This window comes from Sapajus apella, unplaced genomic scaffold (assembly GCF_009761245.1).
Source record: "Sapajus apella isolate SASKATOON/1434 unplaced genomic scaffold, GSC_monkey_1.0 scaffold60, whole genome shotgun sequence".
Classification (NCBI taxonomy): Eukaryota; Metazoa; Chordata; class Mammalia; order Primates; family Cebidae; genus Sapajus; species Sapajus apella.
The window spans coordinates 9041441-9056989 of NW_022437000.1; the positions used below are offsets into that span (position 1 = coordinate 9041441).

The window sequence follows — 15549 nt, forward strand, 5'->3', positions numbered from 1 at the left end:
GCAAGTGGAAATGATGAAGTTGGAGAGAGTTGGGTCCAGGTGAAGTGGATACTTGTAAACCTCTGGCATCACAATGTAATTCCGTGCTGTTAGAATAAAAGCTTGCAAAATACTAATGGCATATTTTCTGATCTAAGTATCTATCTATCTATCTATCTATCTATCTATCTGTCTGTCTGTCTGTCTGTCTGTCTATCTATCTATCTATCTATCTATCTATATCTATATGTAGATATATAGATATACACATACATGTCTATAAAGGTGAGTACCACAGAAAAAAGGACTATCCTTTCCCTAGTGGGAGAGCAGGATGTAAAGGATAGTTCTTACCTTATCAATCAATATCTATATAGATATATACATGGGGGTGTATATATATATAGATATATATATATATGAGGGTAGTCCTCACTTTTTTCTACTAGCACATGAATACAACAGCACTCCATTTGCTAGGAGAGAGAAAAACCATCTATAATTCATAAGCATAAAACATCCACTTATAGGGCTTATTTTCTAGTTTTCCTTTCATGTTAGATGCATTTATTTAGACTTTTTTTAGAGCGGTTTGAGGTTCACAGCAAAATTTGAGCGAAAGCTAGAGATTTCACATATACTCCCTGACCCCACACACGCATAGCCTCCTCTGTTTCCAGCATCCCTACCAAAGCGGTCCATTTGTTACAACTGATGAACCTACTATGACCTATCGTTATCACCCCAAGTTCACAGGTAACATTAGGGTTCATTCTTGGTGGTGTACATTCTATGGCTTTGGACAAATGCAATGACATGGATCCACTTGTACAGAAACTTGCAGAGCACTTTTACTGTCCTAACGGCCCTCTGTGCTCTGTCCATTGATCACCACCTGATCCATTTCCTGACAATTACCAAACAATCTTTCCATTGTCTCAATAGTTTTATCTTTTCCAGAATGCCATCTACTTGGAATCATACAAGGTTTAGACTTTTCACATTGGCTTTTTTTCACTTGGTTATATGCATTTAAGTCTTCTCCATGTCTTTTCATGACTTGATAGTTCATTTTTATATAGCTGTAAATGATATTCCAATGTCTGGATGTACCACAGTTTATTCATTCAGCTACTAATGGATATCTTGGTTGCTTCTAAGTGTTGGCAGTTATTAAAAAAAGCTGATACAGACATCTGTGTGTAGGTGTGTGTGGATGTAATTTTTCAACTCCTTTGGGTAAATACCAAAGGGCATGATTGCTGGGTCATAGGGTAACAGTAGATTTATTTTGTAAGAGGTTACCAGGCTGGCTTGGTGGCTCATGCCTGTAGTCCAGCACTTTGGGAAGATAAAGAAACAGGATTGCTTGAGCCAAGGAATTAGAAACCAGCCTGGGCAACATGGTGAGACTCAGTTTCTACAAAAGAAAAAATAAATTACAAAGGAAGAAATAGGTGAGCATGGTGGTGCACACCTGTGTTCCCAGCTACTTGGGGAGGCTGAGACAGGAAAGCCCAGGAGGTTTAGCCTTCAGTGAACCATGTTAGTGCCACTGCACTCCAGCCTGGGCAACAGGGCAAGACTGTGTCAAGAAAGAAAGAAAGAGAGAAAGAGAGAAAGAGAGAAAGAAGGAAGGAAGGAAGGAAGGAAGGAAAGAAGGAAAGAAGGAAGGAAGGAAGGAAGGAAGGAAGGAAGGAAGGAAGGAAGGAAGGAAGGGAGGGAAGGGAGGGAAGGGAAGGAAGGAAGGAAGGAAAGAAAGAAAAGAAAGAAAAAAAGAAAAGAAAAGAAAGAAAGAAAGAAAAGAAATTGCCAAACTGTCTTCCAAAGTGGCTGTACCACTTTGCATTCCCAGGAACGATAAAAGAGAGTGTCTGGTCCATTGGTTCACATCCTCACAAGCATTTGTTGCCATCAGTGTTCTACATCTTGGCCACTTTAATAGGTATGTAGTGTTGAAGGAGACTAAAGAGAACGGACCTCTAATGCAATAGGTGATCCCGAAGTACATCCTAAGCCTTGGAAAAAAGTGCTATCAAGGGCGTACTTGGAAAAATTAATGAAATTTGAATATTAACTGTGGTTTAAGTAATTCAACATGTTATTGTTGAATTTTTTGGTTTTGGTAACTATTGTGTAAAGGAATATCCTTGTTCTTATAAAATACATACTAAAATATTTAGGGATAAAGAAGCATGATACCTGCAACCTTTCCAGTGGTTCAAAAATTGTGTGCGGGAAGTGTGCGAGAGAGAGAGAGAGTTTGGGGGTGATAAAAAAGAGGAGGAGGAGAGAGAGCATGAACAGAAATAGAGAACAGTATAAACAGCAGGTGAGTTTGGATGTCTTAGTCTGTTTGGCCTGTTAAAACACCATAAACCGGGTGGCCTATAAACACCAGAACCCTATTTCTCACAGTTCTGAAGGCTGAGAAATCCAAGATCAAGGCGGCAGATCTGATGTTTAGTGAGAGCCTGCTTCCTGGTTTTCAGAGTTGGCTGTCTTCTCACTGTATCCTTACCTGGCAGAAAGGGCAAGAGAGCTTTTTAGGGTCTCTTTTATGAAGGCACCAATTCCAATCCTGAGAGATTCAACCTCATGACTTGACAATCTTCCAAAGGCCCCACCTTCCAACATCATAATGCTGGAAGTTGAAATATTAGCATATAAATTTGGGGTAGTATCTCCATATATGTAAACACGGAGTCCATTGTATTAGATAAAGGGCATTGTGTTAGTTTCTTACGGTTGTCGTAATAGAGTACCACACGCTGGTGGTTTCAAGCAACAGAAATGGGTTCTCTCATAGTTTTGGAGACTAGCAGTCCGAAATCAAGGTGTCAGAAGTACTGTGATGCCTCCAAAACCTCTAGCGGGACACCCTCTCTCACATCTCCAAGCTCCTGATAGCCCCAGGTGTTCCCCGGCTTGTGACAGCTTCACCCCAGTGTCTGCCTCCATCCTTACGTGGCTGCTTTCCCGTGTGTGTGTCCATTTTCAAAATTCTCTCTTCTTACAAGAATACCAGTTGGACTGGATTAAGGCCGTTCCTACTCCAGCCTGACTTAACTACTTACGTCCATAGTCACCCTATTTCCAAATAAAGCCACATTCACAGGAGGTAAGGCTTAGATATATCTTTTTAGAGGAAATGCAGTTCAGACCGTAACAGGTACATAGGAGTGCTTTGCATTACTCTTGCAACTTTCTGTAAATTTGAAATGATATTTTAAAAAGTTGCCAAAATATGTTAGCATGTAAAAAAGTGGTCTTTGTTTACTAAAATGCCATTAGATAGATAATTATCTTTTAAAATGTTACCATTCCCGCCTGGATGACATAAAAATCCTGTCTCTAGTAAAAAATAGAAACATTAGCTGCGTGTAGCGTGAGCATCTGTAATCCCAGCCCTCAGGAGTCTGTAGCAGGCAAATCTCTTGAACCCGGGAGGCAGAGGTTTCAGTAACCAGAGATGGTGCCACTGCACTCCAGCCTGGGTGACAGAGTGAGACTCAGTCTCAAAAAAACCAAAATAAATAAATAAATAATAATAAAATAGAAGTGATTATTAATGTGTTAGATAACTATTACTAAATGAAATAATTGACAAGTATATTCTTTGAGGTTAAATCGTTACATAACATAAACCAATAAATTCTTTCTTTTTTTTAACAGGAAATGTACACCTCTTGGTTCATATGCCATATGGCTTGTGGTAAATTAAATTTCCATTTGTGGGGAATGATATATTTGAGTTTCATGTGGGGAATGATATATTTGAGTTTCATCTCCAACACTCCAGAAAATAGCTGAGGACAAATTGGAAGTTAAGCCATCTTCCAGTTTCAATAATTGGAGAGGAAATTTGCTCAAGGCTCCCAGTAGGAACTATGCAGTCTTCAGCTGCAGAAAGTATTTGATGGTTGCTGTTGATTTTGCACATATAACTTTAATTAATTTCATTTCCCTGATGAAAATCAATTATAATAAGATTGATTGATTTTTTTGAGCCAAACTGAAAGGCATGCCTCACACTCTATGTTGTACAAGCACAACATTTTTGTGGAGCTGTATAAAGCTTTTCTTAATTTGGAATTACTTCTTCCAGTAAGACAAAAACTAAAAAGTACTGTCAGTATGACAAATTTGACATCTAGTGATTAGATGTAGGAATATATATTATGAAGATATTGGATGTGTGTGCACACACATGTACACAGACCCTAGGGCTTGGGCTGTTAGTGGGCACCAAATATCAAGATGTTCTCTTGCATCCTGAGAAATTATGTATGTTTGTAATTCATTCTCGCTTTCAATATCATTTTCACACACCCACTTTCTAATCCATATGTTCTTATAAAGTTCAGCATTCAGTCACTTAAAAATATTACTTAAGATTTAGAAACTGTAGCGTGATGGCTGACGCTGTTGTTCCTGTATTACGAAGTAAGTTTAGGCTTGGATATTTGTTTTATGTGTGAAATTCTTCTCCAAAACCCTTAACTCCCCCTGCTTCTCATCTTCTGAAATAAAACAAACATGTACAAAGATACTCATCAATATATGAAATGATCACCAATATTTATGTTAGGTATGGTTCCTCATTCTGTAAGAAAGTATTGAGCCATTTAGTCAAGGAATCAATCAATATGAGCAGTGATCCAGGATCATTTTTCTCTCACTTTTTTATTCATAGCTGAAAAATTATGTACTGGAGTTTTCAGAGGAATGAAACTTGAAATGTAAAAAGAACATTTTTTAAAAGATATGTTAAAATATCAAGTTTGTATTTTGGAAGAGAATAATTATATTGTAGAACACATAGATTTTTAAGTCCTCATATAAATGGGCAATGTCAAAAGAAATAATTTTATTGAAAATGATGCTTTTCATTTCACAAAATTTAGTAAATAGATTTGCTATGCCTGAGTGGTTCAAAATGGAGTGGTTTTTTTTTCTTTTCTTTTTTTAATGAGAGCTAATATAATACCTTATAAATGCTACTGATTCCTAACCTCACGTGTCATCTCACCTTTGGTATGCTGAAAACTAGATTTTCTGAGGTTCTCTGACATTTTGACACAGTCTCATCAGCTCCTTATTTCCAGTGGGACCCATTACCAACTAAAATTGCGCATTTACTTCTGAGTTAGTTGGACTGATGATAAAAATCAGCTGTGAATCTTCTCAGTGGGGTACACAGTCATCTTAACGTACAGTAAAAGTAAGGAACCTTGAAATGAAATTAATTTATGCAAAAGGGAAGAATTACGGTGTTTGCACATAAGCAAGTGTGAGATAGTAATCAAGTTTTCTAGGGCTCTTTGGATTATTTACAGCACATCACCTTAGCTTTGTCCTCTATCAAGCTTTCTTCCAGTGCAAAAATGGGTTTAGAATCCCCAAGTCTTAGGGGTAGGTTTTTCCTATAGAACTTCCATGAATTGTTATAACTTGAGAAACAATAAAGCCTTCACTTGCCAAAATATTTTACTCTAGCCTGCTAAGGAATCTACATGCCCAGCTTCGAATAATCCACTTTGTGTCAAGGCATTATCTCCAAATGCAAGTATTTTCCACAATTGAGGGAAATGTTGTGGCCAGTTTTCCTAAGGACGCTTATCTTTTTCATGATGGGGCCTGGGAAGAGTCAGATTTTATTCCTGGAGGCAAGACAGAGGACTCTGCACGTAGCACGATTTGGGAGGTTGTGAGCATCCGGAATAAAGCATGGGAACTAAGGCATCGATCACATAGAGAGGTGGATACAGAGAGATACCACTGGCCTATGCTAGAAGTTTCCAGAGCTGTTAGCACCATTCCACAAGCTCCAGACCTTTCGACCTTGGTCCACACCTCCTTGGTATAGTTAGCTAGTTAATGAGTGGTGACGTATGCTTCACTTAAGCACAGTAAGCATTTGTATTATTTCCTATATTCCTTAATGGAATATTATGCTAAGGGTGTTTGTCTCTCACGCATGTATTCTTATCTGTAGCACTCCAGTAAAACTGCTTCAAATAGGCACTTACCATGCCCTCCTGAGTTTTAATACCAGGAAAACTGGATCTTTTCAACAAGATCACACTAGCCATTTTGCTGGCTGCACTGCAGCTTATTATCCAAAGCCTGATATAGACGTATCCTTGCACCCAGTAATATATCATCAGTATTTTTTATACTTTACCAGAATTAACCTATTTTATCTTCACAGCAGCTCTCTGGGAGAATTACAGTCAGAGAGGGCAAGTAGTTTGTCCAAGGTTACATGACTGATAAGTTTTGAGCAGAGATTTGAACTGGTTTTGTGTCCTTAAACGTTCGGCTCTGCTGCCCCTGGTGGAGAACTGTGGGTGTATGCCTTGAGAGTGTCACCGACACAGGCCATGTGGGTTAATATATTTGTTAAATGCAATAGCTCAGATAGGGCGTGTGTACTTAGAACTCTGCATGCCAAGTACCATGAGTCTCATGCATGTAGTCTTCCCCAGTCGTGCTTATAATTAGCAAAGCTTGCTTTTACCTGTGAGGAAACTGGGGCATAGCAACCTTAAGAATAGGTCATAAAGTTCTTGAGGAGAGGCCCCAGGATTGAATCACAGACCATTAACTCTGTATTACTGTGCAATACTCACTTTCTCATAGAAACGCACCAGTAAAAACAGAGGTACTAGCCAGCGTCCAGTAGAAGACAAAAGGTCCACCCAAGAAGGGAGTTTGAATAGGATGCATTTAATATAAAAATCGTCTAGTGTAGGTAGATGAATTGCAAAGCAGGGGTGAAGATGATGCTGAAAACTAACAGAACAACAGATATAGGAAGCAGCCGCTATTCCCCACATTGGGAGAGTATCCGGAAGAGACCCCTTGGGGATTGAAATTTGTTAGACCTTTTTGAGAGGATGTGGGTGTGGCCTCTGCATGGTGAGGAAATTCACAAAGGTACCTGAGGCTGGTTCTGACAATTAGGAAGCTATTGGCCCAGTGGCAGCAAACCCGGCTGGAGGGCGTGCACCGCTGGGTACCATACAGTGGGCAAGAAGAAGGAACATCTCGGGCCAGTGAGAGGAGCCCCTTCCTCCTGCAGTGTCCCCTCGTCCCCCAACTGCCAAAGCCACCACCTTTAATCTGGAATCTCTTCTAAGTGGTCCAATGTCAGTGAAGTGAGTTCATATTCTGCCTTTGTTTGTCTAATGTTCTAGGTTCGTGAACATTTCACATACATACCTACGCAGCTGGGGAATGTCTCCCTCAACCACAGAATATTGCTCCCCGTATCTGCTATTCCCATACTCTTCAGAGTTCTCCAGATTACAGTCAGTAGTTATTTCCTTTTTCCTCGTTAATTATTCGTATACAATCTCTCATTAAAATTATTGGTGGAAATTCTGGCTCCTACAGGGAGATATATGTCATATAAATCTAAAAATCTCGTAGTTCTCTTGAGGAGTCAGCTGCTTCATCCAGGGTCCTAGTATTTACTTCCCCCAAAGGATACTGGGATTTCACTCTAGGCATGAATCTAGCAGAAACGGGGTGGTTATGGTGGGACTAGAAGAAAATGAGTATCCTCTTTCAAGGCATTTTTTCCAGGTGAAGTCATCACAGTTTTTAAGCAAACATTGGGGCATCTTCTCAGTTACAGGAGGTCAAGCGGCATCCCTGGAGAGGAATAATACTCCGGGTGACTTGAGGACTCAAGATTGTCTGTTTCAGGCTAGGTGCGGTGGCTTACACCTGTAATCCCAGCACTGTGCAGGGCCAAGGTGGATGGATCACTTGAGGTCAGGAGTTTGAGACCACCAGCCTGGCCAACATGGCGAAACCACATCTCTACTAAAAATACAAAAATTAGCCAGACATGGTGGCGCATGCCTGTAATCCCAGCTATTCAGGATGCGGAGGTAGGAGAATGGTTCAGACCTGGGAAGCAGAGGTTGCAGTGAGCCAAGATCACGCCACTGCACTCCAACCTGGGTGACAGGGCGAGAATCCATCTCAAAAAAAAGAAAAAGATTGTCTGTTTCACTGGAGTCCGATCAGATATCACCATTTCAGGTCTCAGGACACCAGTCCATTGCAATTAACAAGAACTTTCAGAAAATATATGATGAGAGTGAATTCACCGGGCGTTGTAATTCAGCCACCTACACAATTATGTGAAATTTTTTGTTAAGCATTCAGCAATATGAACTCTCAATGTGAAAAATTCTTCCAAGGCTGGGATCGAACCTCTCTGGTTCTCATATTATGACTTGAGCTTATGGTTGAAGGACTTGTCCTTGGTTTGTTGTTTGTTTGTTTCGTAAGACTTCCACTGCACTCTTGGGGGGAATCCATGACACACCACCGTCCTTGTCATCATTATTTCTGCCATAACAGACAGGTGCCAGAATCTTGGCCACTATGGCAGAAATAACTCCCAAGACACTTGCTTCAGTTTACCCTTCAGGACAACGAACAGGTGATAGCTTGATGGCCTTGATTATTTTAGTAATCCAAGCTGTGGACTCCTGAGCTGCTGTCTCCTGCTGGCATGGCCTCAGCAGCATGTCACAGTCAGCTCACTACACCCATTGCCAGATCCTATCATTGAGGGCCTGTCCCCGTCTGCTGGGACCACCCATTCTTGAAAGGTGTCTCGTTAGCGTCCATCCAGGATCCAGAATTTCCACCAATCACTTGAAAAAGAAAGATTGACCGTAAATAACTACTAATTAGTTTAAAAAAAAAACAAAAACCCAAAACTACTTACTGTGATCAAGGTAACTGGAGAAGGCAGGAATAGCAGATTCAGGGAGCAGATACTGCTTCTGGGGCTGAAGGTGACAACTGCGGGGAGGAGTCTGCTTGGAAGTGGCCCCTCCCCAAGGCTGAGAGTCAGTCCCCATTGGAGAGGATGGGGCTGTGACCACAGGGCGGCCAGAAACTTCTGGGAGGTGGCTCAGGCCAGGCTGCAAACAGGAAACAGGTACCAGCAAAACATGCCAGGAAGCCTCGCTCTGGGAGGCCAGTATAAATCGGCGGGCCATTTGCTAGGATACAAGATAAGCTTGCTGTTGGGCTGCTAGGGAAACTCGCCCAGGGATGTGCGCCCCTGGGTCCCCCACACACCAGTGGCAAGGAGACCTGGGACTTCCTCCTGCTGTGTCCCTCCTGCATCCTCTACTGGCAGGCCCAGCACCATTCCCGCTGGTAAAGGAGGACCCTCCAAAGGCCCAGCCCCAGGATCACCAAGGCGGAGCTAAACACAGGCTGACCTGGAGTTGATCCTTAACTGATGATTGGCACAACATGGAGCCTGAAATCATTCATTTCATTTTCAAGGTCTCAGACTTTATGACAGAGCAAAGCCTCTAGCCATAAATTGCAGAAACGCTTCATTGACCACGGATTACCTTGGTGGGGTAAGAAGAGCAAAGCGTCCTTTCCTTGTAAGTGTCACGTGTGGCAGCTCAGAAAAAGTAGCAACATTATTTTTTACTTTTTGTTTAGCCGAAGTTCATACCATCACAAAGGCAATATGAGAAACAATTCCCTGGACTTAACAGTTAGAAGAAAAATGAAGGTACATTAAAATTAATTTGTGTTCTTTAAAGAGTGAAAGCAAGGCATTTTTTCCAAATGTTTGGAAAATTAGTAACTATGGATTGAGATTGAATCCATAATGCAATCATGGATTGAAGTATGTGGGCTCTCAGTTATGTTAGTGGTAAAATTACTGATGCCAAGAAGAAAAATGAAAGAAAGAGAGGAAGGAAGGAAGGGAGGATGGGAAGGAAAGAAAGAGTCTCTTACAAATGTCCTCTATCTGGAATGACTGAAGGTAGGTAAGGTAAATATGAGTATAGTGATTTTGTAGCTATATAAACCCTTGAAAATAAAGGTCAGGGAATTTAGTTAAAAAGAATTGTTATATAAGTTATAATTCTTTGTCTCAATTTTTAATGATTAGTTTAAGTTCAGTTTTTGAATATTTTTCAAGTTGTTTCAATAAATATTTTCTAGCACTCACATGCGCCAGGCACTGTGGTAGATACCGGGAACGGAATAGAGATGGAAACGTGACCTGTAAGCAGGAAGGCTAGCAACTCTCAGAAAGGCCAGCTTCTATATTGGGAAAAATACCAGGTAACTTAGCAGCACAGGAGAGTGAGTGACTCATGAGTTGAAATTTCAGTGACAAACCCAGCTAAAACATTCAGCCCCATGCTTCAGGTGCAGACTTTCTCTGAAAGAGCCCGAGGACTTCTTAACACACAGAAAATATTCTTTCTAAGGGTACCATCTCTCTCAATGCCAAGTTACTTTTCTATTGGTTTTTCTTGTAATTTAGAATATATGACTCCTAATTGTATTCATTATCACCTGTGCCCAGGGGTTTGGCATATGTAATATTTCACTGGGAACATTTATGAATTGGGAAGGATTCTCTACCACTGATGAGTGCAGATTTTTAAATTAATATTAAAAACAGTAATGACCCCTGAAGTTCCATCTCTTGTTAATTGATTCTTTAGCAATTGATGTTTGAACAGGAACTGTCAGGTTCAAGTCCAGGTTCCAGCCCATGCTGATGTCCAAGGGAAGTGGACAGATACATGGCAGATATCTGAAGGACACCCAGGGTGGGGCACAGGTGGGTGAAATATGGCTTTATTCAGCAGCTCTCTCTCTCTCAGCAGCAGCTGTCTCACAGTTTGCTCTGTTCTGGCTGCTTGGTCCAGCCACTCCCATGCACAGCTGCACAGCCAACTCTGCCTTGCCTTCAGGGTCAGCAGCTTAACTCTTTCTCTCTCTGTGCATGAGCAAACAGAGCTGTGTCCTGGCTACCCTCTGTCCAACTGCAAAGACAGACAGTTCTGGCTATCTCTTTGTCTTTCTCTGGGTGCAAGTATGCCTGATATGGTTTGGTTGTGTCGCCACCCAAATCTCAATTTGAATTGTATCTCACAGAATTCCCACTCGTGGGAGGGACCCAGGAGGAGGTAATTGAATCATGGGGCCAGTCTTTCCTATGCTAGTCTCATGATAGTGAAGAAGTCTCACAAGATCTGATGGGTTTATTGGGGGTTTCCGTTTTTGCTTCTTCCTCATTTTCTCTTCCGCTGCCATGTGAGAAGTGCCTTTCACCTCCTGCCATGATTTTGAGACCTCCCCAGCCATATGGAACTGTAAGTCCAATTAAACTTCCTTTTGTTCCCAGAGTCAGGTATGTCCTTATTAGCAGCATAAAAATGAACTGATACTGTAAATTGGTACCAATAGAGTGGGGGCATTGCTAAAAAGATTGCCCAAAATGTGGAAGCAAGTTTGGAACTGGGTAACAGGCAGAGGTTGGAGCAATTTGGAGGGCTCAGAAGAAGACAGGAACATGTGGGAAAGTTTGAAACTTCCTAGAGACTTCTTGAATGGCTTTGGCGAAATTACTGATAGTGATATGAATAATAAGGTCCAGTGTGAGGTGGTCTCAGATGGAGATGAAGAATTTTTTGGGAATTGGAGCAAAGGTGACCCTTGTTATATATTAGCAGAGAGACAGGCAGCATTTTGCTCCCACCCTGAAGATCTGCAGAACTTTGAACTTGAGAGAGATGATTTAGGGGCATCTGGAGGAAGAAATTTCTAAGCAGCAAAGCATTTGAGAGGTTACTTGGGTATTGTTAAAGGGGAAACAGAGTGTGAAGGTTCAGAAAATTTGCAACCTGATGATGCAGTTGAAAAGAAAAATCCATTTTTTGAGGATAAATTCAAGCTGGCTACGGAAATTTGCACGAGAGGCAAGGAGCCTAATGTTAACCCCCAAGACCAGGGGGAAAACATCTCCAGGCCATGTCAAAGATCTTCAGGGCAGCCCCTCCCAGCACAGGCTAGTGGCCCAGGAGGAAGAAGTGGTTTTGCAGGCTGGGCGCAGGGTCTGCATGCTGTTTAGAGTGAACAGGTCCACCCTCTGAAATGTGTGGACATGAGATTCGGCGGGGCCAGGGGCAGAATGATATGGTTTGGCTTTGTCTCCACCCAGCCTGGAAACTTGGTGCCCTGTGTCCCAGTTGCTCTAGCCATGGCTGCGAGGGCCTTGCAGAGCTTGTGGTGTTGAGCCTGCGGGTACACAGAAGTCAAAAATTGAGGTTTGGGAACCTCTGCCTAGATTTCAGAAGATGTATGGGAATGCCCAGATGCCCAGGCAGAAGTTTGCTACAGGGGTGGGGCCCTCATGGGGAACCTCTATGGCAGTGTGAAAGGCAAATGTGGGGTTGGAGCCCCAGCGTAGAGTCTCTCCTGAGGCACTGTCTAGTGGAGCTATGAGAAGAGGGCCACCATCCTCCAGACCCCAGAATGGTAGATCCACTGACAGTTTGCACTGTGAACCTGGAAAAGCCACAGACACTCAATGTCAGCCCATGAAAGCAGCCAGGAGGGAGGCTGTACCCTGCAAAGCCACAGGGGTGGAGCTGCCCAAGACCATGGGAACCCAGCTTTTGCATCAGCATGACCTGGATGTGAGTCCTGGAGTCAAAGGAGGTCAAATTTTGAAACTTTAAAATTTGACTGCCTTGCTGGATTTTGGACTTGTGTAGGCCCCGTAACGCCTTAGTTTTGGCCAGTTTCTCCCATTGGAACGACTGTATTTATGCAATGCCTATACCAGCATTGTATCTAGGAAGTAATGTGTTTGCTTTTGATTTTACAGGCTCATAGGTGGAAGGGATTTGCCTTGTCTCAGATGAGACTTTGGATGGTAAACTTTTTAGTTTATGCAGAAATGAGTTAAGACTTTGGGAGACTGTTGAGAAGGCATGACCGGCTTTCAAATGTGTGGACATGAGATTTGAAGGGGCCAGGGGTGGAATGATATGATTTGGCTGTGTCTCCATCCAAATCTCAACTTGAATTTTATCTCCCAGAATACCTGCATGTTCATGGGGGGACCCATGGAGAGGTTATCGAATCATGGGGTCCAGTCTTTCCTGTGCTATTCTTGCAATAGTATGTAAGTCTCATGAGATCTGATGGGTTTATCAGGGGAGTCTGCTTTCGCTTCTTCCTCATTTGCTTCTTACTGACGCTATGTAAGAGGTGCCTTTCACCTTCTGCCATGATTCTGAGGCTTCCCCAGGCATGTGAAACTGTTAAGTCCAATTAAACCTCTTTTTGTTCCAGTTTTGGGTATGTCTCTATCAGCAGTGTGGAAATGAACTTGTACAGCGCCTATACAGTGTCAGCAGGGTAATTATATGTTTTACAGACAACAGTGACGTAGGACCAAGGCATGGCCTTCCCATGTTATGGCTACATGGCTGTGATAACAAACAGAGTTATATGCCTGTGCTCTAAACTCACTGAGTCACCCTGGATGTTTACCTGGGCCTATCCTTGACCAAAGCACAGCCATGGTCCTTACAGGAACACAAAATCTTATTCCTGTAGTCTGGAGACTAAAGGAAAAGAATCATCAGCAAAGTCTACTGAAGAATATGCCTGCAGTAAGGGTTTTTTTTTTTTCAAACTCTGAATAATTAAAACTAAACGTACTAACAAGATAATTTGAAGTCTTGAGGACCTTAAAATTATAAGCATTCTTAGGTAAGTAAAAAATCTGAAATATATGACTTGCTCTGTTCAGATAAAGTAATATATTTACATGGTTATAGAAAATATAGTACACTCAATATGGTGAGGTAAGAAACTCAATTTGTCTTGGGAGAAAATGTTAAGATACCGAATATTTTACCATGTTAAGCTACTTTTTTGTTTGTTTGGGTTTTTTTAAAATAATATATTTGGAGTGGTCGTTTGGAAATCTGTGCAGACTTGCTAAAGTATAGAAAACCACTTTGCATATAAAGAATAGCAGAAAAAACTCTAAATGTTACCATATAAAATTTTAACTGTGAATTATATTTTATGTAAAGTCATAAATTGGGATAGAATAAGAACTATGCTAGTATTGCAACACAGAATGCTATTTTGTAAAAGGAACAGGGAAAATCTTTCCTTTGTCTGGCCTGAATTTAATGACTTGTTACCAAGAGGTATATGGGAAATCTTGGGCAATGGACATATGTTTGTGCCATATCCTAAACGAAATGATGTGAGCCATGCCTGATAAATTTTATGGAGCCCATTAGGGAATGTGGGAGCAATGGTAACAATTCATGTGACTGATTTCTGAAGAGTGCAAGCAAATCTATCTTTGTGTTGAAGCTGAGATGGACCAGGGGTGAAACAGGAATGCTCAGAGGTGCTATGCTGATGAAGGGCCCTTGGAAGCGAAAACGTGGAATAGCCATATTTAATGCAGTCAACCTACTGAGGTTTGTAGATCATGCATTTTGTTAGAAAACAGTTTCTGGAAAGAGAAAAATCAACCTGTAGTCATTAGCTCAGGCCTTGATTAAAACATCGTAGTGTGAGATCTCCCAGATGAGTTTCTGTAGAGAACAAGGAGGTTAAAGAGGGTATGGAATACATTGTTCAAAGTTCAGCTTATTTCCTGAAGAGTTATTTTAGAATCTTTGAAGGCATCAAATACTTCTATTGGATTAGAAACAAGACCGAATATAGGGCAGCCAGTGCAGAGGTGAGGCATGGGTTTACAGCCACTGACTAGATATTGTGGGTTTAGCAAAGGGGTGGGGAGAGGTAGCTGGGGCCAAGGTTTTGCAAGGGTCAGCAGATGGTTTTCAGAACATTCATCTCCACAAATCATTTAATATATTTGTCTTAAAAAATAATTTGAGCTTTCTACCTTATTCTTCAGGGTGCTGTCTACCGTAAACTATTTCTGCATCTGTTTCCCAACTAAGATTGAAGTGAAACTCCTAATCTGCTTTTTATTTGAACAGTATATATGATGTTATATATTTTTTCTTTTTGTTAGGCTGGAGCCAATGTCCTTCTCCAGGACGTGAATGGAAATATCCCATTAGATTATGCTGTAGAAGGGACAGAATCCAGCTCTATTCTGCTGACCTATCTGGATGAAAACGGTAGGCAGAACTTCATAAAACCACAGAAAGAAATAGATTGGGAGAATTGTAAGTGTGTATTCATTTTCACAGGTCTGCTTACATGATTTCTGACTGACGCAGTTTCCCCATGTGGTATAGGAGATGGTATTTCTTCCCTTCGGCTCTCTATTGCTTTCACTGCACTGCATTGTGGTTTAGTCAACACTGGGTTTTTTTTGCAAGCCAGCAGAAATCTAGAGGCCAACAATGAAGGGAGATTTTAACAGGCATCTAAAGTCCATAATTAGTGGGACTGGGTTTGTAATTATAATCCATTCTCCCCTGGGAGGGGAAGGGGAGTCAACCAACACAACTGAATTTTGAGCTAATGAGAGCAAGGTCATCTGAAGTGGATTCTCTTAGAAGCAGGTGGTCCTAGCCAGAATTATAGGCAAGGGAGTGAGGGCTTAAGTCAAGGGCAATGTGTATATCATCCCCAGATCCACTCTTTGTGACGCTTAGAACACAAAGGGCATCAGAAGAAAGCCCTGTGGTCATGATGTGCGACTGAGAAGGTGAGACTGAGCCCCTAAATGCATTCACTGAAAAAGGATTTTTA

At 41.5% G+C, this 15549-nt stretch overlaps 1 protein-coding gene and 1 long non-coding RNA gene across 2 annotated transcripts in view; both read left to right on the forward strand.

The window, feature by feature from the left end:
- MYO16 (myosin XVI) overlaps nucleotides 1-15549 on the forward strand; it is a 563966-nt gene that overhangs the window by 142787 nt on the left and 405630 nt on the right. Inside the window, exon 5 of the mRNA XM_032246200.1 lies at nucleotides 14861-14969. Coding sequence (XP_032102091.1) covers nucleotides 14861-14969 — 109 coding nt within the window. The remainder of the gene's footprint in view (nucleotides 1-14860; nucleotides 14970-15549) is intronic.
- Nucleotides 1169-12000, forward strand: LOC116528801. Its single transcript, XR_004259206.1, has 3 exons — nucleotides 1169-1179; nucleotides 1925-1931; nucleotides 11760-12000. It is a non-coding gene; the product is annotated as an uncharacterized LOC116528801 (long non-coding RNA).